Genomic DNA, 21,171 nt, shown 5'->3' on the forward strand with positions numbered 1-21,171 from the left:
GATGGTTTCACTGGTGAATTCTACCAAACATTTAAAGAAGAATTAACATGAATCCTTCTCAAACTCTTCAAAAAATGGAAGAGGAGGGAACACTACCCTGATACCAAAGGCAGATAAAGACACCACAAGAAAACTACAAACCGATATCCTTCATGAATATAGATTCAAAAATCTTCAACAAAATATTAGCAAGCCAAATCCAATAATAATTAAACACCATGACAAAGTGGAATTTATCCCAGGGATGCAAGAGTGGTTCGACATTAGAAAATCAATAGTGTAGCACACCACATTAATAGAACAAAGGAAAAGAACCACATGATCATCTGAATCAATGCAGAAAAGCTATTTGACAAAATCCAGCACCCTTTCATGATAAAAAACACTCAGAAAACTAGGAATAGAAGGGAACTTCCTCAACAGGATAAAGAACATATATGAAAAACCCACAGCTACCATCATACACAATGGTGAAAGACTAAAACATTTCATCCTAATATCAGGAATAAAATAAGGATGCTCACCTTCACCAATGCTATTCAACATTTTAGTAGAAGTCCTGGCCAGAGAAATTAGACAAGAAAAATAAATAAAAGGCTACAAATCAGGGAGGAAGAAACAAGATTATCTCTATTTGCAGATGACATGATCTTATATATAGAAAATCTCACAAATGGTTCACAAGGAAGCTAGAGCTAATAAATGAATTCAGCAAGGTTGCAGGACTCAAGGTCAATACACAAAAATCAGTTGGATTTCTATACACTAGCAATGAACAAACTGAAAATGAAATTAGAAAACAATTCCATTTACAATAGCATCTAAAAGAATAAAATATCTAGGAACAAATGTAACCAGGGAGGTGAAAGACTTGTACACTGAAAACTATAAAACATTATTGAAAGAAATTAAAGAAAACCTAAATAAATGGAAAGACATCCTGTGTTCAGGATGGATTGGAAGACTTAATATTGTTAAGATGTTAATATACCCAAAGTAATGTCCAGATTCAACACAATCCCTATCTAAATTCCCGCAGCTATTTTTTGCAGAAATGGCAAAGCCGACCCTCAAATTCTATGGAATGCAAGGGACCCCAAATAGCTGAAACAATCTTGAAAAGGAACAAAGTAGGAGGACTCATACTTCCCAATTTCAAAACATAATATAAAGTATTCAAAACAGTGTGGTACTGGTATAAGGATAGACCTATAGACCAGTGGAATACAACTGAGAATCCAGAAATAAACCCGTGCATCTATAGACAAATGATTTTCAACAAGAGTGCCAAGTGCATTCAGTGGGGAAAAAATTGCCTCTAAAACAAATGGTGTTGGGACAACTGGATCTCCACACAGAAAAGAAAGAAGTTGAACCCATACCTCACATAATTAATGAAAACTAATTCAAAATGGAACAATGACCTAAATATAAGAACTAGAGCCATAAAGCTTTTAGACAAAAACATGGGAATAAAACTTTAAGACCTTGTTTTTAACACTGGATTCTTAGATATGGCACCAAATGCATGAGCAACAAAAGGAAAAGTAGATAAACCAGACTTCATCAAAATTAATAGCTTTTAAAAACCCAAAGGACTTTATTAGGAAAGTGAAGAGACAGCCTACAAAATAGGAGAAAATTATTTGGGAAACATATATCTGATAAATGCTTAATACCCAGAATATACAAAGAATTCCTACAACTCAACAACAAAAAGACAACTTCAGTGTAATTGATCACTTTTGTGTGGCCTTTCTAGCCATGGTCTTGTAACTCCCAACCAGGTGATTGGGCGGGACTGTGTAATAGGATAATTGTGGCCAACCAAGGGGATTGGTCAGTTTTGCCTTAAAAGAGCCAGTTTCAGAGCAGAGAGGAGGATTCTACCACCATTAAGGAAGAACAGCCAGAAGTATAGAGTACATTCTTTGGACCCTGGATCCCGGCACTGAGAAGCTCCTGGAAAGCAGGAGAGAGACAGAGATGTAACCTTGAAGACAGAAGCAGTAGCAGGAGAGACCAGACGGCAGAGACCAGGCACCAGGAGACAGCATGGTGGGCTTCTTGGCCCACAGAGAGAGAAAGCTGAGTGCCTTTGGGCAGAGGCCAAGGGCCAGGAAGAGGTGTGCCTGCGAGCACAGCTAGGAAGAGGCTGCCCTGATGGAAGAACTGTATCCTGAGTGTTCCTGAGTCTGAATTTTAACTGTTAACTTCCCTAATAAACCCCATAATCATCAGTATGGTCTGTGAGTTCTGTGTGGCCATTGCTATGAATTATCGAACTCAGGAGAGAAGTAGAGAATGCTGTGCAAGGGACAGTTGGTGTCAGAGTTGGTAAAGATGTCAGAAAGAAGAGGCGTGTCTGGCCTCCAACTCATAGGAATCAGCCTTGGGCTGTTGATCTTGGTTCTCCTTTCCCCTTGTGAAGTTAGAAGAGGTCAGACACTACTCCCAAGATCTTTTTGCAACAGCCCAACTTAAAAAATTGGCAAAGGACTTGAATAGGCATTTCTTCAGAGAAGATATACAAATGGCCAATAAGCATCATTAATCATTAGGGAAATGCAAATCAAACCACATGAGATAAAAACTTGAATTGGTGTATGTTTTTGCTGTGCATGTTCTCAACAACAAAAATAATTTTTTAAAAAACCACATGAGAAATTGATAAAACATTTTATGTTTTGTTGTATGTCTATAGCTATAATAATAATAAAAACCACATGAGATACAACTTCACACCCTCTAGGATGACTATCAGAAAAATGAAAAATTACAAGTATTGGAGAGGGTGAGGAGAAATTGGAACCCTCCTGCATTGCTGATGGGAATGTAAAATGGTGCAGGCGCTGTGGAAAAATCTCATTACTAAAAAAAAAAAAAAAAAAAATTTTTTTTTTTTTTTTTTTAGATCAGCATTAACAGCTAAACATTTGATAATAGGGAACACTAACTCTGAAACCCAACTAAGCAAAATGTTATCCCAAATAAAAGAATCCCATTCTTTTTATTAGTATACCCATATCACACACACAAAAAAAGTACTCAATTATTATTATTTCTCTTGGGCTGGGTTTTCGAGAGAAGCAACACCAGTAAATCGTATGAATATATAGAGAGACATTTATATCAAGGAAATGGCTCATACGGTTGTAGAGACTGGTACATCCCAAGTCCACGGGTCAGAATAGAGGCTTCTCCTGATATAAGTAGCCACTGGAGTCCTGTAAACCCAAGATGGGCAGGTTGGAGAGCAGGGCTCTTGTTTTCAGGTTGCGAAGACAGACAAATCCCGAAGATTGGCAGGCAAGACCACAGGTAAGCTGCTAGCTCAAGTCCCAAGAACCAGAGATCAGATGAATAGGAGGCAGCTGCAGGATCTAGAATGAACAAAGCCCAGAAGCCTTGCCAGAATATCCACTTAGAGTCAATGCAGGTCACACACCTAAGGAAACTCCCTTTGAACTGATTGGCTACTCACAGTAGGTAAAGGTGATCAAAAATATCAAATCTCATGATGGAAGCGATCACACCATCACACAACTATCAAACCACTGAGAATCATGGCCCAGCCAAGGTGACACACAACCTTAACCATCATATTATTATAGTTTAAATTTCATCAATAAAAATTTTGCGGACATTTGTTTTTTTCTCTTGTTACACAAGTACCTACATAATATCCTTCTTTTATTTCATAGCCCACAAAGCCTAAAATATTTCTTATCTTTACAGAAAAAGTTTGCTGACCCCTGGTCTCAAGAGTTGCATAGACCTGGATTCTTTGAGGTTAAGCGTGCCAACATCTAAGAGGGAATCAGAGTGGCCCCTAGCAGAAGGATCTTTCTGCTGAGAACTTTACTAATGATACTCCAGAATGTTCTAAAGTCCCGGGGAAACAAGGGAATTTGCCTTTCAGTCCACAAGTAGCTAAGTGACAAGAAAAGTGAGCAAATAAATTAAAACTACATTAGAAAATGGCAAGGGGAACATGACCACATTTTAAAACACTGGGATAAAGAAATAGGTCAATGCTTTCTACAGTGGTCGATAGCCAGGGCTTCTGGATATGACAGCTAAACCTCATTCAAGATATGACCCTAAGAAGAAGTGATTATTGATACTTTAGTATGGAAAATGAGAATGGGGATATGAACATTATTTTATTAGCAAATATAGTAGCAAAGTAGTACGAAGGAAAAAAATCAATGAGCTTTTTGTTTTAGGGAGATAAACTTAGAAATACATGTAGAACATGGGGGAATACCAACTGAGAAGAACTGATCAGAGAAAACTTACTATATAGGAGGAAAGACTTCACAGAACCAAGTTAGTAAATGCACTAGAAATTCAACAGTCAACCAGCGCTTGTGGAGATAAAGCATCTGAGCACTGCTGACCTTATCAAGTCAGTGAAGAAAGACATCACGGAAGTCCATATCTACATTGTCCTGGCTCTTCTACCCTTAGTATCATTGCTAGAAAAGAATCAAGGCTGGAGCAAGGGACAGAAGCTTGTTCTTCTATTGCCTTCAGTAAGGCAGCCTGGGTTCAGCAATCTGGGACACCTGCTTGGCCTAACCATCACCTGGCAGATCGGGGAGAACAAAATGTCAACAGTGGGTCCCAAGGTTGTGTCCTCTGTGCAAAGAAAGACAGGCCCAAGGCAAGGAAATAAGGAATCCAGGCAAGTTGCTTAAAAAGCCTTATCAGACCTTGGTGTCTAGATTGTAATTATTTTAGAAGGGTCTAAGTATAAAACCATCTGGAAAATCTGAGAATGAGCAAGCTAAGGTAAAAGCCCCTCCCCCCTTTTTTGTTAATGTTTACTTGCTATGAGTTGGTCTCGACAGCAACGGGTTTGGTTGTTGTTGTTATCTCTCCATGTGTTTCCATTTTGTTATTCCTTAGCATTTAGCAACATTTTTAGTAAAGTTTTTAAGCTTGTCTCAGCTATGCTAAGGAGGAAAATAGAAGAGCACTTTTTAAAACAAATTTTATTATGAAAAATTCCAAACATATACAAAAGCAGAATAATGTAACTAACCCACACATACATCACATCACCCAGCTTCAACAAATACCAACATGTGGCCAATCTTGTTTCATCTTTATCCACACTCTATTCCCCATGAAGCCAGTGATGGTTCAGTGGGTAGGGTTCTCACCTTCCATGCGGGAGACCTAGGTTCAATTCCCAGCCAATGCACCTCAATGTGCAGCTACCACCCATCTGTCAGTGGAGGCTTGGGTGTTGCTATGATGCTGAGCAGGTCTCAGTGGAACCTCCAGACCAAAATAGTATAGGAAGAAAGGCCTGGCAATCTATGTCCAAAAATCGGCCAGTGAAAAACCCTCTGGATTACAATGGCCCAATCCTGGGAATGGTGTGCTTCATCCCATTGTGCATGGGGTTGCCATGAGTTGGGGGCCAACTTAACAATGGCTAACAACAACACCCTAGTCCCCACTGTATTATTTCCTCACTAGATTATTTCGAAGCAAAACGAGAGGTGTTTTGGTCCATCTCTAAGAGGAATTTTTAGAGAAGAACATGGCTTCTTGGCAGCAGAATAGCGGTAGCATCTGAAATCCAGTCACTCCTCTATATTCCAAGATTGATACTCCTTTCTAGTGCTAGAATTTACTTTGGAGGGCCTCAGTTTCCCTACCTGCAAAACAAAGAGAAGGGACTAAATCACAGTAACTGTGAGATGGGACCTTGAGTCAAAAGACCTGGTTTAAGAATACTGGCTCTATGTTGGTGAGGATGTGGGGAGACTGGAACCCTTATCCACTGGTGCTGGAAATGTAAAATGGTACAACTGCTGTGGAAAAACTGTATGGCAATTCCTCAAAGATTATAAAAATAGAATTACCATATGACTCAGCAATTTCACTCCTATGTACATACCCTAGGAACCTAAAAGAAATGACATGAACACTGATATTCACTGCAGCATTATTTATAATAGCAAAAAGGTGGAAACAATCCAAGTGTCCATCAACAGATAAATGGATAAACAAAATGTGGTACATACATACAATGGAATACTATCAAGCCTCAAAGAAAATTTAAGTCTTGTCACATGCTACAATATGGATAAACCTTGAAGACATTATGCTGAGTGAAATAAGTCAATCACAAAAGGACAAATATTGTATGATCTCACTTAATGAAATGACAAGAATAAGTAATTACATAGAGAGGAACGATTACTAGTGGTTACCGGAGGCAGGGAGGCAAAGGGGAACTCATGCACTGGGAAGTAGTGAATTTTTGTCTATGGCAATGGGAAAACTGGCATTGACTAAGGGTAGTGGTTACACAACTAGACTAATGTAGCTGTTACCGTTTTAAGCTGTATGCCAGGTTAAAAAATAAAAAAAGGTCAAATGGCAAAAAAGCATTGTACGTAATTTTACAACAGCCAAAAGATTAAAAAAAAAAAAAAAGCTGCACCTGTTGATACTATAATACTTAGATACAATTAAATACTTCATTGATTAGTTTTCTTGGTTCAAAGTCATGACTTCATGGGTCTATCCAGTCAATTGGTTTAACGTTGTTTTTAGAGTTTTTTTCTACCTCCTTGTTTGATGAGCAGCCCCTGGGGTCTTAAAAGCTTGCACAAAGCCACCCAAGATACAACTGATCTCTATTGTTCTGGACCAGCAGAGGAAGAAAAAGACCCGGGAATCGGTGAAGGAAATAGTCTACAGGCTTAATTGCCTCCATAAACTACTACCTCCATTAACAGAGACCAGAAGAAATGGATGATGCCTGACTACCATTACAAGATGTTTTGATCATCCAACAGATGGATCCTGATCAAGTGGAGGAAAAGCAGGGAACAGAACTTCAAATTCATATGGAAACCAGACTTACTGGATCCATTGAGACTGGAACACCCAAATCTAATGCCCAGAAATAATCTTTAAATCTTGCACTGAAACTATCCCATTAAGTCACTGTTAAACTAACAGCTTAGCCCAATTACTAAAGAATGTTTGCCTTGAGCATTGATTCTTCTAAAGAATTATCTGTGTGAGTTTAAACTGACAACCGTTAATCTAAAGTACAGATGAGAACTTCAAGGGGCAGACAGCCTAAATTAATTATGATGAAATATGGGTAGAGATAGTAAGAATGGTGACAAATGTCATGCAACCAATGTCATTGAAGTGTTCATGTAGAAATTTTAAATGGATGTATTTGGTTGTATACATGGCCGCCAAAAATAAATAAGAATGGCAGCTCTGCCTCTTGCAAATTATGAAACTTGAAGCAAGTCACTTAGCCTCTCTGGGCCTCTGGATCGTCTGTAAATGCGTACTTCATAGGACTTTGGTTGGATTAAGTAATACAATATGAAGTTTTGTGAACTGAAAAGCAAAATTAGGTATCACTATTGAGTTCTTCAGTTACGTAAAAGAGGACTCCAATTTTAAGCCTGGAAATTAGGAAAACAGTGGTGTTATTGCCATAAAAGGGGAAGTTGAAAGGCAGAGTTCAATCCAAATGAAAGATTAAACACAGAGGGAGATATGGAGCCAAACTATGTATTTTAAATAAATTTATTATGTTAATAACAGAAAACAATCATAGAATCTCCTTATCGTCACTGAAATAAATTTTTGCTTTTCTCTGGCTTCTTCACTTCATCATATATATTAAAAAAAATTATTAAGTATGTATTATGTGTGGGGCACTGTGCTAGGCACTGGGAATATAAAAAATACTGCTATAGTCAGCCTCCAAAATGCTCACAGATTAGGACGGGACTGATACGTGTAAACATTTACAATACAATGTGATAAGAATTGTATTAGGCTGTGATTACTGTGTTTGCATAGTAATCATAGGGTGTGGCCACTTTCTGTTTTACTTTTAGAATATATGTGTTTTGGAGTTATCAACAGGGAGGTGACCCCTAATGCCTTCAGGACGAGTAGTCTATCAAAGGAGGCACTGTAGAGGCAGATTACGGACTGAGCTTCTACACTCAGGAGCTGGAGACAAAAGTGCTATAGAAAGAGACTGAAAAAGTATATTTGGAGAGGTAGGAAGAAAACTATGTTACTGTTCCAGGAGCCAAAAAAAGAAGTCTTTCCAGAAAGACATTTCCAATATAAACACATGTGGCCAGGGAGATCCAGAAGAATAATGGTTTCACTGGAGATCAGTAATCTCCTTGAAGAGCCCAGTTTCGGTCAAAGTACAGGTAGAAACTAGATCAGGAAGGCTGGACAAGGAGTGGGTGATGATGAATGGTAAAATCTGGCAGTGAAAAGTAAACAGAAAATCATATGGAGGTTTTTCTCCCAGCCTTCACTCACCCATTTAGAGATCTGCACATGCTTTTAGCCTATAGAGGGAGAGGCCCAGGCAGAGGCTGAATAATAATAATGGAAAACTCTTACATAATGCTTAACATGTGCCAGACACTATTCTAAGCACTTTACATGTATTAACTTGCATTCCTTCATACTTACTTTTACCTAGGAGGTAAGTGCTATTATTATCCCTATTTTATAGATCAAATTGAGGCACAAAATGATCAAGTAACTTGCCCAAGCTACCCAGCTAGTCAAGTGACTGAGCCAGGATTTGAACCCAAGCATTCAGCTTCAAATTCTGTGCTATTCAAATTGTACCTCAGACTAATACAACATGCAAGCGCATTTGGGGGAAGATGAAAATTTACTTATGCTGAGTCACTGAAGGCATTAGACCTTGACATTCTCCTTACCCTAGGACGGACTCCACTCGTCACCCTACAGTCTAGGATATGTTTAACCTGGGGGTGCAAACAGCCAAGTAAAATTCCATTGGCACAGGGATCTAGGTATGGGCTTGTGCTGCCTGCTTCTCCCACTCTTGCCTGCCCAGTTCCAGGGGTGATGCTATCAATAATCGGGCACCAGGAGCTTGGTGGTCTTTCTCAATTCTGTCAACAAATATCTGAGCATCAACTCTAGGCCAAGGGTGAACAAGACAGCCAAGATATCTGCTCTCTTAAAATATACATGCTAGCGGGGGTGGAAATAGGTTAAGAGGGCACGGCTGGAGCTGGGTAAGAGAAGGGGAACGGTCGGAGATGAAGTCGGAGAAGCAGGCCGAATCCCAAGGCGTTGGCGTTGTACTTGCAGCAGTTCACCGAGTGATGGCCAGACGCCCTCCAGGCTTCCCAGACCACTTGATCCTGTCAATCCAACCTTCACACCCACCTTGGTGCCCGTACGGTAACTCAACTAACACCTCGGGCCTGGGCCACCTTTTCACCTATCTGGTGACATCTCAGTCCCAGGGTCACCTCAGCCGGCCGGCCCACCGCGTTCCTGAGTCACCGCGACCCATCGGGACCTGTCCGCCTGTCGGTCTCCCTCAGTGCGGGGCCCCTCGGGTCCCTCGGCCGGGCAGGTCGCCTCAGCGCCACGCCTCCCCGGCTGAAGATTCGGCCTATTTCTCCGCATAGCTTCCGCACTTTACTCTTTGTTCCCCAGAAGCAGGTTTTCGAAATGCCGCTCCCCCTCGGCTCCAGCTGTTTTCCTGCCAGCGAGGAGGGCAGGTCGACCGGGCGACAGCAGCGCCCCCTGCGGCGCTCCGCGGCCCCGGAAGGGAGTGCCCGCCGCCGCCTTCCCCTCCTCCCGGAAGGCGGGAGCGGGCTCGGGAGGTGCACGCCCCGGCTCCGAGCTGCGCTCCTGATTGGCTGCGCCGCGCATTGTCACCGGGAGGGCCCCGGCGGCAGCTGGGAGTCAGAGCGCTGCGCGTGCGCAGACGGAGCGTGCTGAGCGGAGGGGGAGGTGGCCGGCCGCTTCTCCCGCGTCCGCCATTTTGTTGCTGTGGCTCTTGGGAACGGACCGGGCAAAACTGCCCTGGAGGGGCGACGCTCATTGCAGTCCGGTGATTCGCGTGGCGGCTGGGGTCGGTGCGCAGCTGTGTGGGGGCGGCGGCGGCGCGTTCCAGGCTGGGAGTCACTGGAGGCACTCCCGGTACGCCGGTCTGCCCGAGACCCGCAGGGCGGCCTCCGCTGGGTCTCGCCTTCGCCAGCCCCGTCTCCCGGCTCTGCTCCGCGTTCCCCGGGCCGGCTTTCTCTGTGAGGCGGCCCCGGAGCAGGCGGGCGGCGGCGGAGAATGCTGCGGGCCCGGCGCCGCGAAGCAGGTGCCGGCCCAGCCCTCTGAGCGCGCCCCGAGGTGTGCCGGGAGGCCCTTCCTCGGCTCCGAAGCCATCTGCCAGGCAAAGGCTTCCAGAGCAGCCGCCACCCCGACCGTCCACAGAGCCCCTGGCCCGACACCATGTCCTCCGCCAGGTTCGACTCCTCGGATCGCTCCGCCTGGTACATGGGGCCAGTGTCTCGCCAGGAGGCGCAGACTCGGCTCCAGGGCCAGCGCCACGGTATGTTCCTAGTCCGCGACTCCTCCACCTGCCCCGGGGACTACGTGCTGTCTGTGTCCGAGAACTCGCGGGTCTCCCACTACATCATCAACTCGCTGCCCAACCGCCGCTTTAAGATCGGGGACCAGGAGTTTGACCACTTGCCCGCCCTGCTGGAGTTCTACAAGATCCACTACCTGGACACCACCACCCTCATCGAGCCCGCGCCCAGGTACGATCCCGCCGCGCCCCGCCCTGCCCGCGGACGAGGTGGGAGAATGGACAGGCTGGTTCGCTTGGGGCCGAGGAGTGTGGGGGATGGTGGTTGGAACTCCTGTCCCCCATTCGGAACCAAATTATTTTCCAGAACGTATTCCAAACAGAAGGTCTGTGTGAGGATCTGGGTCACTGTGGATGAGAGCATGCGTTTTAAATATGTTTAACGGTGGTTGCATAGTTAAAAATGTACGCCTTTTGCCTTTTGTCACTTTGTCTATTTGGCAATCACACGAAAACAGGGTTTTGTTTGTTTTTGTTTTTTTAACCTTTTTCTGGACCACAGACTTTTTTGAAAATCTGAAGATAGCCATAGTATCCCCCCCTCTCCCCCAAAATGCACGTACACACGTATGCACACCGTTCGAGGTTCTTGGGCTCCTTGCGGATCTCTGAGCTCCCGGTTAAGAACCCCTGAACTGCAACCTTTGAACGGTTGAGAAATGAATACGCTTTAGCGTTTAGAAACAAAGACCTTAAGTTGAAGTATCAAAATTGTATATTGATAACCCGGCGCTAAGTTTGACATGGGCCAGACATCTTTTATTTTACAGTACTATAAGTTACCAAATAAATAAATAAAAGATACTTTGGCCTCAGCGAGGGCCTTTTCTTTTTTGAAAATGTGTTTTCCGTTTTCTTCAAGCTGGACTATTAATAGGTTAGAGATCCATTTGGTTAAGTCCCGAGGTGGAATAAGGCTAGCATGTTTACTAAGGGAGATTTTTGAGTGGCACTTGTCTTAATTCTATCCTAGTTCAATTTCAAATGTAATTTCTATTTTAAGTCTAGTGATTTTAATATCTGCTTTTAGGTTAAGAACCCACAGTGACACTGAGCATCAAACATCCTCTTTTCCAAGTAAAATGCATTGTCTTACTTGACCATTTGCTTTAGTTTGCCGTAATAAGTATTTTATCCGGTTTCCTGATACTGTGAAGTTTCTTTTGCTAAAAGAATGCTAAATATGAGTTGAAGAAATTGTGTAAAATTTTTTTAACTAAAAGGTGTTTCACTACCTGATTTGTTTCTTAAATATGTATTTTAAAAGGATAAGGTATTGGAGTAGATTTTTCAGGTTTAGATGTTTCTGACTTTTCATAGGTAGATAACATTTTATTTATAAACTTTAAACACTGAAAGCTATTAAAATAAATTACGGAGCACTAACGGAACCAAATTTTTGGTTCTGTGGGATAGAGACACACAAAACAAAGCCGTGACAGTATAGTGCCTTAAGATTAACTGCTGGACAAAATGGACCAGGAGAATGTGATTAATACTCAAATACTGTTAAACAAAGACCAGGACACCAAGAATCTAATTGGTGGAAACCGGTAAACTTTGAGTACAATGTAATTCTAATATAAGGGGTTAGACAGAATCTTGGAACCCACTGTAATGAGATTGTAATATAAGTAAATTAACTTTCCTAATTTGTGAAGGTGAATGATGTAATTAATTTCAGGCATTTATTCAGCCTTGCTATGTGCAAGGTCTTGTTCGTACATTGAGGTTACGGGTACTATCATATAGATGTTTCAAAAAATGGGAGCGAATGGGACAATCCCCTTCTAGAGGGAAAAAAGAGTATGCTTCAATGACTCCCACTCCCACAAAATTGAGGCCAGGTTTTCCATAGATGTGTCTTCCCAAATACCAGATGTGTCTTTCTGTCTCCTTTGCTTGCACAGCCCCTCTCATCTTTCCTTTAGCATAGCTCCACTAGTCTGCTCCATTGTCCCCTGGTTGTCATCCCAATTCACACCTTTATGCCTTTGCCTGGGCTGCTGGATCTTCATTGAATGCCTGCCTCCGCCCCACACTTCCCTATTGAAATCTTACCTGTTGTTCTAGCCCCCTCACAAATAGTGGACCTTTTCCTGACCCTGCAGAGCCAGGCCCTCCCTCTCACAGTTCAGCTTTGTTTCTCTCTGTGCTGCCACTCCCAGCCTGTTGCTGTAATTTAGGTATTCATTTTCCCTGTTATCTCAGGCAGTCACAATGCACCTTGAATTGGGTCCTGACTAGATTTACTTTGTTACGCTGAATCTTTGAATTCCCTCTCCCAAGCTTGAAGTTTGACATGTTAGATTTGCCTTTGAGAGTTGGTTTGGCATGTTAGTAGCCTCTTACAGGAAAATTGTGCCTATCCTCCAGTAGCTAGTGGTGGTAGAGCCTTGGCCAGATGGAAAACTAAAGGTAATGCTGCCTCACACCCCAAACAGAATAAATTAAGTTGTTCAAATTGATCCCTTAAAGCCAGTCTCATGCCTCCTGACTTATAGTTCATTCTTTTGTTTTGCTGAACTATAAGTATATAACTGTAGTGTTTTCCTCAGAATTTAAAGACTGATGTGTGTTTTGTTCTAGTCTCATTCTTTTTATTGGACGGTTTCTTAATTTTTGTAAAATTTTATTGTGGTGAAATAACATGTAACAAAGAATTTGCCTTTTTAACCATTTTTAAGTATGCAGTTCATTGAAATTAGTTATGTTCATGTTGTGCAGCCATCACCACTATCCATTTTAAAAATATTTTCATTACCCCAAACAGAAACTCTGTACCCCTTAAGCAATAATTCTCCATCTCCTCCCACCCTCAACACCTGGTAACCACTAATAAATTTTTGCCTCTATACATTTGGCTATATTAGATAGTTCTTTTATAAGTGGAATCAGAGCCCTGGTTGCGCAGTGGTTAAGATGAAAAGGTCAGTAGTTCAAATCCACCAGGTGCTCCTTGGAAACCCTACGGACAAGTTCTGCTCTGCCCTGTAGTGTTGATACGAGTTGGAATCCAGTTGAAGGCAAAGGATTTGATTTTGGTTTGGCATAAACAACAACAACAAAAAAAACCCATTGCCATCGAGTCGAGTCTAACTCATAGTGACCTTATAGGACAGAGTAGCACTGCCCAATAGGGTTTCCAAGGAGTGCCTGGTGGATTTGAACTACTGACCCTTTGGTTAGCAGCCATAGCACTTAACTGCTACGCCACCAGGGTTTCCTTGGTTTACTATAACCCAGCCCAGTAAGTGGGATCATATAATATTTGTCCCTGTTTGTCTGAGTCCTTTTACTCAGTATGTTTTCGAAGTTCATTTATGCCATAGCATATATCAGAACTTTGTTTCTCTTTATGACTGAATACTATTCCGTCATGTGTATATACCAGATTTTGTTTATTCATCTGTTGATGGACACTTGGGCTGTTTCTACCTTTTGGCTATTGTTAATAATTCTGCAGTGAATATTGGTGTACAGCTATGTGTTTGAGTCCCTTCTTTCAAGTATTTTGAGCGTGTACCTAGGAGTAGAATTGCTGGGTCATATGGTAATTCTATGCTTAACTTTTTGGGGAACCACCCAGCTGGTTTTCACAGCAGCTGCATCATTTTACATTCCCACTAGCAATACGAAAGGGTTCCAGTTTCTCCTTATCCTGGCAAACATTTGTTATTTTCTGTCCCCACCCCCTCCCCCCCCCCCCCCAAGTAAAGCTATCCTATTGTTGTGGGTTGGGTATTGTTAGGTGCCAATGAGTCGCTTCCGACTCATAGCGACCCTGTGTACAACAGAACAAAATGTTGCCTGGTTCTGCGCCATCCTCACAGTTACTGCTGTGCTTGAGCCTTTTATTGTAGACACTGTGCCGATACATCTCGTTGAGGGTCTTCCTCATTTTTCCTGACCCTCTATTTTACCAAGAAACCCTGGTGGCGTAGTGGTTAAGAGCTGCGGCTGCTAACCAAAATGTCAGCAGTTGGAGTCCACCAGGCACTGTTTGGAAACCCTATGGGGCAGTTCTACTCTGTCCTACAGGGTTGCTATGAGTCGAAATCGACTCGATGGCAGTGGGTTTGATTTTTTGAGTTTTCTACTTTACCAAGCATGAGGTCCTTCTCCAGGGATGGGTCCCTCCACTTCACACTTCACTGGTGTGAAGTGGTATCTCTTTGTGAGTGTGAAGTGGTATTGTGGTTTGAATTTGCATTTCCCTGTGAGTTGAAATAAGCCCAAGGGCAGTGGGTTTAATGACTAAGGAAGGAGCCCTGGTGGCGAAGTAGTTAAGATTTGGCAGTGGATGGAATGCACCAGCCTTCGGAGAAAGATACAGCAGTGTTGGAAACCCTCTGGGGCAGCCCTACTCTGTCTTATAGCATCGCTATGATGCTAAGAATCTTTTATTGTGATTATTTGCCATTTGTATGTTTTCTTTGGAGAAATGTCTGTTTTTTAATTGAGTTGGTTTTTTTTTGTTGTTTTGTTTTGAGTTGTAGAAGTTCTTTATATATTCTGGATGTTAAACCCTTATCATATATGTATTTCCCAAATATTTTCCCCCATTCTGTAAGCTGTGTCTTCACGTTCCTGCTTTTGGTGTTTTAAGAAAACCCATTGTCAAAAACAAGGTCTTGAGGCTTTTCTGTTTTCTCCTAAGAGTTTTTAGTTCTTAAATTTAGTTCTTTAGGTTGTTGATCCATTTAGAGTTTAATTTTCGTATGTGGTGTGAGATACGGGCACAACTTCATTCTTTAGCATGTTGTCCAATTGTCCCAGCATCATTTATTGAAGAGACTGTTCTTTCTCTTGTCAGTCAAATGTATGTATGGGTTTATTTCTAGATTCTCAATTCTATGGAAGTCCCATGATTTTTAATTTTATATTTTCATTCAAATATTTAGAAGAGAATTATATCCCAGTGATAGGTGCTGAGAAAATTGGGTGACAGATATAATTTCTTCATCATGGAACTTAGACATTTTAGTGGCGGAAACAGACTAAAAAGTAGAAAATAAAATACTTGTAAGATTAATAAATGCTATGAAAGAGATAAACCTAGGCTGAGAGACTGTAACAGAAGGGACCTACCTCAGATAGCGATCAGAGAAAGCCTGAAGCTGAGAAGTGAAATAAGGCTAGAGGAGAAGTGAGTCTTAGATGGAAGGGAATACTCCTCCAGGCATAGGGAAAAGCACATGCAAAGGCCCTGAGGGAAGAAAGACAGCTAGTGTGTTGAGGGTGTAGTTCTTACAGGAGAAAGGGATCATACAAGAAGAGTTCGGAGATACTGCTCAAGGTATGAAAATTGGATTTTATTTTAAGTACATTGATCACTATGGAAGGAGTTTGAGGCAGGGGAGTGACCTAGGACTGTTACTGTAATCCAGGTCCACAATCACGGTGACTGGTAGAAATATGGATCCATGACTTCGAGATAAAATTGACTACCCCCCCTGATGGATGGGAGGGGATTGTGAATGGGGCAAGGAAAGGGAAGAAACAAAACTGATTTGGTATCTTTATATTTGTAACTTTGTATCTTCGCTTTTTGTTTTTGTCTAGGTTGTTTGCTGGTGGCATTTAAATTTAACCCCCAAAGGTATCATATAGTCAGATGGTTTCTGTTGATTTTGAATGGCCCTAAAAAATCCTCTTTCTGCTCATGGGTGTAATTTTTATATTGCAGATGCTTTGATAAACAGGAAAAATCCTGTGGTGGTTTGCACCTCCATTTTCTTTGAGTACATAGATTGTAAGATTCATTTAGGTTATAGTTAGTATTCAGGTAAGTGCTAATGTTTTTTATTTAATAGGGAATATTTCCAGTTTAACAACAATGTTTCAAAAGATTTATGGGTAGATTATCTAGATGTGGAATACATTTTCCCATGGTTTAGAAACTTGAAAGTGTTTTACATAGTTTGTTTTGCTTATAAAATTTAACATTTCCAGATTATGTAGAAAGCTTGGAGAAGAAAATAAATCATAAGAAATAAAATGGAACCATAAAAAATGAGGAAAGTCAGCCCTCAGAGAAAATCAGGTTTTTTAATCAGCAGCCATTGAGGATCTGAAGTACGTGGCGATCTCATGTACCTGGAAACTACATTGAATCAGTAGTCCCGGCCATGCTCCTGTGGTGCTTACTGGTTACGGAGATTTTTTCAAAGGCTGTTTCCATGCTGTATGATATGGTAAGGGAGTTGTGGGAGAACAGAGAAAGGGTGCTGAACCAAATGTGAGCGCACATGGGGCAGACCTTCACACCTCTGAAGGGGCAGAAGGAGACCACAAGAAACGCAGTTGCGCCTCCTTCCCTCATCCCCTTTTCTCAGTAAGGGAGTTCAAATCTGGACTTTTATAATTGGAAGTAAGGGAGGACGATTATCAGTAATTTTGATCAGCATAAAATTCAACACTGTACATGAACCCCTGAGTTTCTTCTGATCAGTGGTTTCAGTCATATAAAATTGATGTAAGAACATTGTCATTCTGTTGGGAATGGAAGCTTATTTATTTAAGAGTTACATCCCTGCAGCATGAAGATTACTGGTAGCTGTTTGGTTTGTAATTTTTCTCTTGTTTAAGATTCAAATCCAGGTAATTTTTACCTAAGTAAGAATTTTCCTTTTGGCCTGAACCATTGGACAATTTCTAAGGGGCCTTAAGGCTAAAATATTTTCGTTCTTTCTGATAAGTAAAGGGGGCCACCGCTTATTAGTGGGAGTTCAAATTACCCTAGAGTCTGTCTCAGTTATCCTAGAATGATGACTAAGAGTACTAGTGGAGCAGTGGGGAGTTGAAGAGGCTTGAAAGGCAAGTCAGGTGGCACACAGGTCCTTTTCTTGTCTGTTTAACTGAATTAAACCAGGTTTGGGTGATTAGAGTATCTAGGTTTTTGTGTTTCCAGAAGGAAAAGAAGAATAGAAATGTGAATGGGAAATGCTTCCCCATGTCTTTGTAATTTTTTGTTTAGTTAGCAGGAATTTTAAGACTTACCGTATACCAAACTACAATACTGGACTCGGCAGCATATAGTGAGTAAATCATGAAGGACTCCCTGGGTGGCACAAACGATTAAGCACTTGGCTACTAACTGCAAGGGACCATGAGAATCTGAACCAAGATGGAGACTGGCAGCCTTTGCTGGTCAATTGCATATAGATGTCAAGGGAGAGGAATGACTTCAGGAATGATTGAACCATGTCTTTAATTGAGAGAATAGGAGGGAAGAGATCAGGGTGCGATAGAGGTGTGATTGTTTTCAGCATGAATCCTTTTTTGAGGTGCCTGCTGAAAGGCTGGTGGTGTTCAAAAATCTGATGGCTTGTTATTAGTAAGGGAAGTGGGGGCTGAAAATACAAATTTTGGAGTGTAAGCTTAGATGCAATTATCCTGAATGAGTGTACAGAACAGGAATGAGCAGAGGAAGAGGAGCTGTGGGAGGAGGTGGAGAGCCAGCTGCAGGCATAAGAGGACGATCATGAGTGATGGTGTGAATGCCAAGGATGGGAGGGAGAGGTTCTCAGTATAAAATGCCACTGGGGTGGTAAAGAACTGTTACCATACCCAAAGCAGTTTCATTAGAGAGGTACTTAGTTGATCTTCTTGGATTGTGTGTGTTTAACTTTTTACTGTGAAATATTTCATATGTACAAAAGAGTATGCAATACACATAAGTACATAAAATAAAAAATTTCAATATGCAAGTACCCCCTTTAAAAAAATAGAGCATCATCTGCTTCGAAGGCCAGCAGAGTAGGGGCGGGGGTTTGGGGACCATGGTTTCAGGGGACATCTAAGTCAGTTGGCATAATAAAATCTATTAAGAAAACATTCTGCATCCCACTTTGGAGAGTGGCATCTGGGGTCTTAAATGCTAGCAAGCGGCCATCTAAGATGCATCAATTGGTCTCAGCCCACCTGGAGCAAAGGAGAATGAAGAACACCAAAGACACAAGGTAATTATGACCCCAAGAGACAGAAAGGGCCGCATAAACCAGAGACTGCATCAGCCTGAGACCAGAAGAACTAGATGGTGCCTGGCTACAACCAGTGACTGCCCTGACAGGAAACACAACAGAGACCCCTCCCTGAGGGAGCAGGAGAGCAGTGGGATGCAGACCTCAAATTCTTGTAAAAAGACCAGACTTAATAGTCTGACTGATACTAGAAGGACCCCAAAGGTCATGGTCCCCAGGCCTTCTGTTAGCCCAAGACAGGAACCATTCCCAAACGCAACTCTTCAGATGGATTGGACTGGACTGTGGGATAGAAAATGATACTGGTGAGGAGTGAGCTTCTTGGATCAAGTAGACACATGAGACTATGTGGGCAGCTCCTGTCTAGAGGGGAGATGAGAGGGCAGAGGGGATTAGAAGCTAGCCGAATGGACACAAAAATAAGAGAGTGGAGGGAAGGAGTGTGCTGTCTTATTAGGGGGAGAGCAATTAGAAGTATATAGCAAGGTGTATATAAATTTTTGTATGAGAAACTGACTTGATATGTAAACTTTCACTTAAAGCACAATAAAAAAAAAAAAAAGAGTATCATCTTTGAATCGCCCCTACCCCTAGACATTGATTGTATCAGTTCTTTAACATGATTAAGGAGATTTTTAACGTAAAAGGTATTAAAGCTCAGGTTAAAAATGTTTTATCTTCGGTTTGTCCATGAAGCAGAGAATACCTTTAACCAAAAGAGGAGGGAGGGAGGTTCATTACTAACTTAGGTTCATTACATGACTAGCTTATGGTTATACGTGAGAACTCCAGCTAGAGCCAGACTGCCTGAGTACAAATCTAACCCTTGCCTTGGTTTCCTTATCTGTAAAATGGGCATGGTAACAGCATCTACCTCACAGTGTCGTGAGGATTAAATGAGTTCATGTCTGCAAATTACTGCAAAGAGTGCCTGGCGCTGGGTAATGAGTGTTCACTCATTGCTATTGCTGATCCTGCTACTCCTGCTCTCCCATTTTTAGATGTAATTGATATTAAGTAATTTCCCTTAGTTATAAGATTGTTAATAATAATAAGGCCTTTGAAGTTTTAAATCAGGCTCCTAATCACCATGGTGTTCTGCCTACTATGAAACTAGTTACTTACATTTAAAAAGATGTAAGTTTTGCCATATTATGAAGACTGCCTTTTGGAAAGCAGTGTGGCAGTTTGTACCAAGGGCCATAAAAATGCTCCTGTCCTTTTTTTTTTTTTTTTTACTGTGATGAAATGTACAAACGAAACATTTGCCAATTCAGCTACTTTCATGTGTGCAGTTCAGTGACATTGAGTATGGTCACCATATTGTGTAACCATCACCACTATCTGTTTCATTTTTTCATCGAGCAGGTCCCTCTATTTTTCCCTCCCACCTACCCCTGGTAAATAAACTTTGGTCTCCATGCATTTCCCTATTCTAATACTTCTTGTAAGTAGGATCATACAATAATTTGTACTTTTCACGTCTAATTTATTTCAGTCAGTTACGCTGAGTTTTCAAGGTTTATCCATGTTATAGCATGTATCAGAACTTCATTTCTCTTTATGACTGAATAATAACTGTTTGGCATGTATGTAACAGGTTTTGTTTTTATCCATTCATCTGTTGATGGAGACTTGGGTTGTTTTCACTTTTTGGCTATTGTGAATAATGCTGCAGTGAACTTTGGTGTACAAGTATCTGATTGAGACCCTGCTTTCAAATCTTTTGGGTATAGTCCTGTGTCTTGGTTATCTAGTGCTGCTATAACAGAAATACCACAAGTGGATGGCTTTAACAAACAGAAGTTTATTCTTTCACAGTTCAGGAGGCTAGAAGGCTGAATTCAGGGTGCCAGCTCCGGGGGAAGCTTTTCTTCCTTTGTCGGCTCTGGGGGAAGGCCCTTGTCAGCAGTGTTTCCCTGGGTCTAGGAGCTTCTCAGCACAGGGACCTCCACATGCTCTGCTCCTGGCTGATCTTGCTTGGGGATAATGAGGTCCCCCCTCCTCTCTGCATGTGTGCTCTCTTATATTTCAAAAGAGATTGAGTCAAGATACAACCTAATCCTGTAGATTGTGTCCTGCCTCATTATTAACCTAACTCCTGTTCCTGCCTCATTAACATCATAGATGTTAGGATTTACAACAGATAGGGTAATTACTTCAGGTCACAAGATGGAGGACAACCACACAATACTGGGAGTCATGGCCTGGTCAAGTTGACACACATTTTGGGGGGACACATTTCAGTCCGTAACAACCTAGGAGTGGAATTGCTGGTAATTCCTGGTGATGCAAACAGTTAAAGCCCTCAGCTGCTAAAAATCAGAGGTTTGAGTCCACCCAGAGGCGCCTCAAAAGAAAGGCTTGTTGGTCTACTTCTGAAAAAACAGCCATTGAAAACCCTGTGGAGCAGAGTTCTACGCTGACACACAGTGGGTCACCATGAGGTGTAATCAGCTTGGTAAATAGCTTGCAAATGTGAAAACTTGGTAGATGCAACTTTTCAGAACATTCCTTAGGTAAAGAGAGACCTCTGTCCTCCTTTCGTAGAAGGGGCATTGCAAATGGTATTGTTGGAGAGTGGGGCTGTGCTTTTGTGACTGACTTCCTGGGAAAACATTCTGTGAACCCAGCAAAGCAGTGTCATGTCATCTGAGAACTTTCACATGTTTTCATTTTGATGGTCAGATGAGGCTCCCTGTACAAGCTGTGCAGTATGGATTTTATTTTTTGAATTTGCCAAAT

General features: G+C 41.9%; 1 protein-coding gene across 1 annotated transcript in view; it reads left to right on the forward strand.

Annotated features, from left to right (window-relative positions):
* The first annotated feature begins 10,115 nt into the window (after positions 1-10,115).
* Positions 10,116-21,171, forward strand: part of CRKL (CRK like proto-oncogene, adaptor protein) — a 36,013-nt gene continuing 24,957 nt past the window's right edge. Inside the window, exon 1 of the mRNA XM_064272365.1 lies at positions 10,116-10,613. Within this exon, the coding sequence (XP_064128435.1) occupies positions 10,303-10,613 (311 nt within the window). The 5' untranslated portion in view covers positions 10,116-10,302. The remainder of the gene's footprint in view (positions 10,614-21,171) is intronic.

Source organism: Loxodonta africana, chromosome 19 (assembly GCF_030014295.1).
Source record: "Loxodonta africana isolate mLoxAfr1 chromosome 19, mLoxAfr1.hap2, whole genome shotgun sequence".
NCBI classification, from domain to species: domain Eukaryota; kingdom Metazoa; phylum Chordata; class Mammalia; order Proboscidea; family Elephantidae; genus Loxodonta; species Loxodonta africana.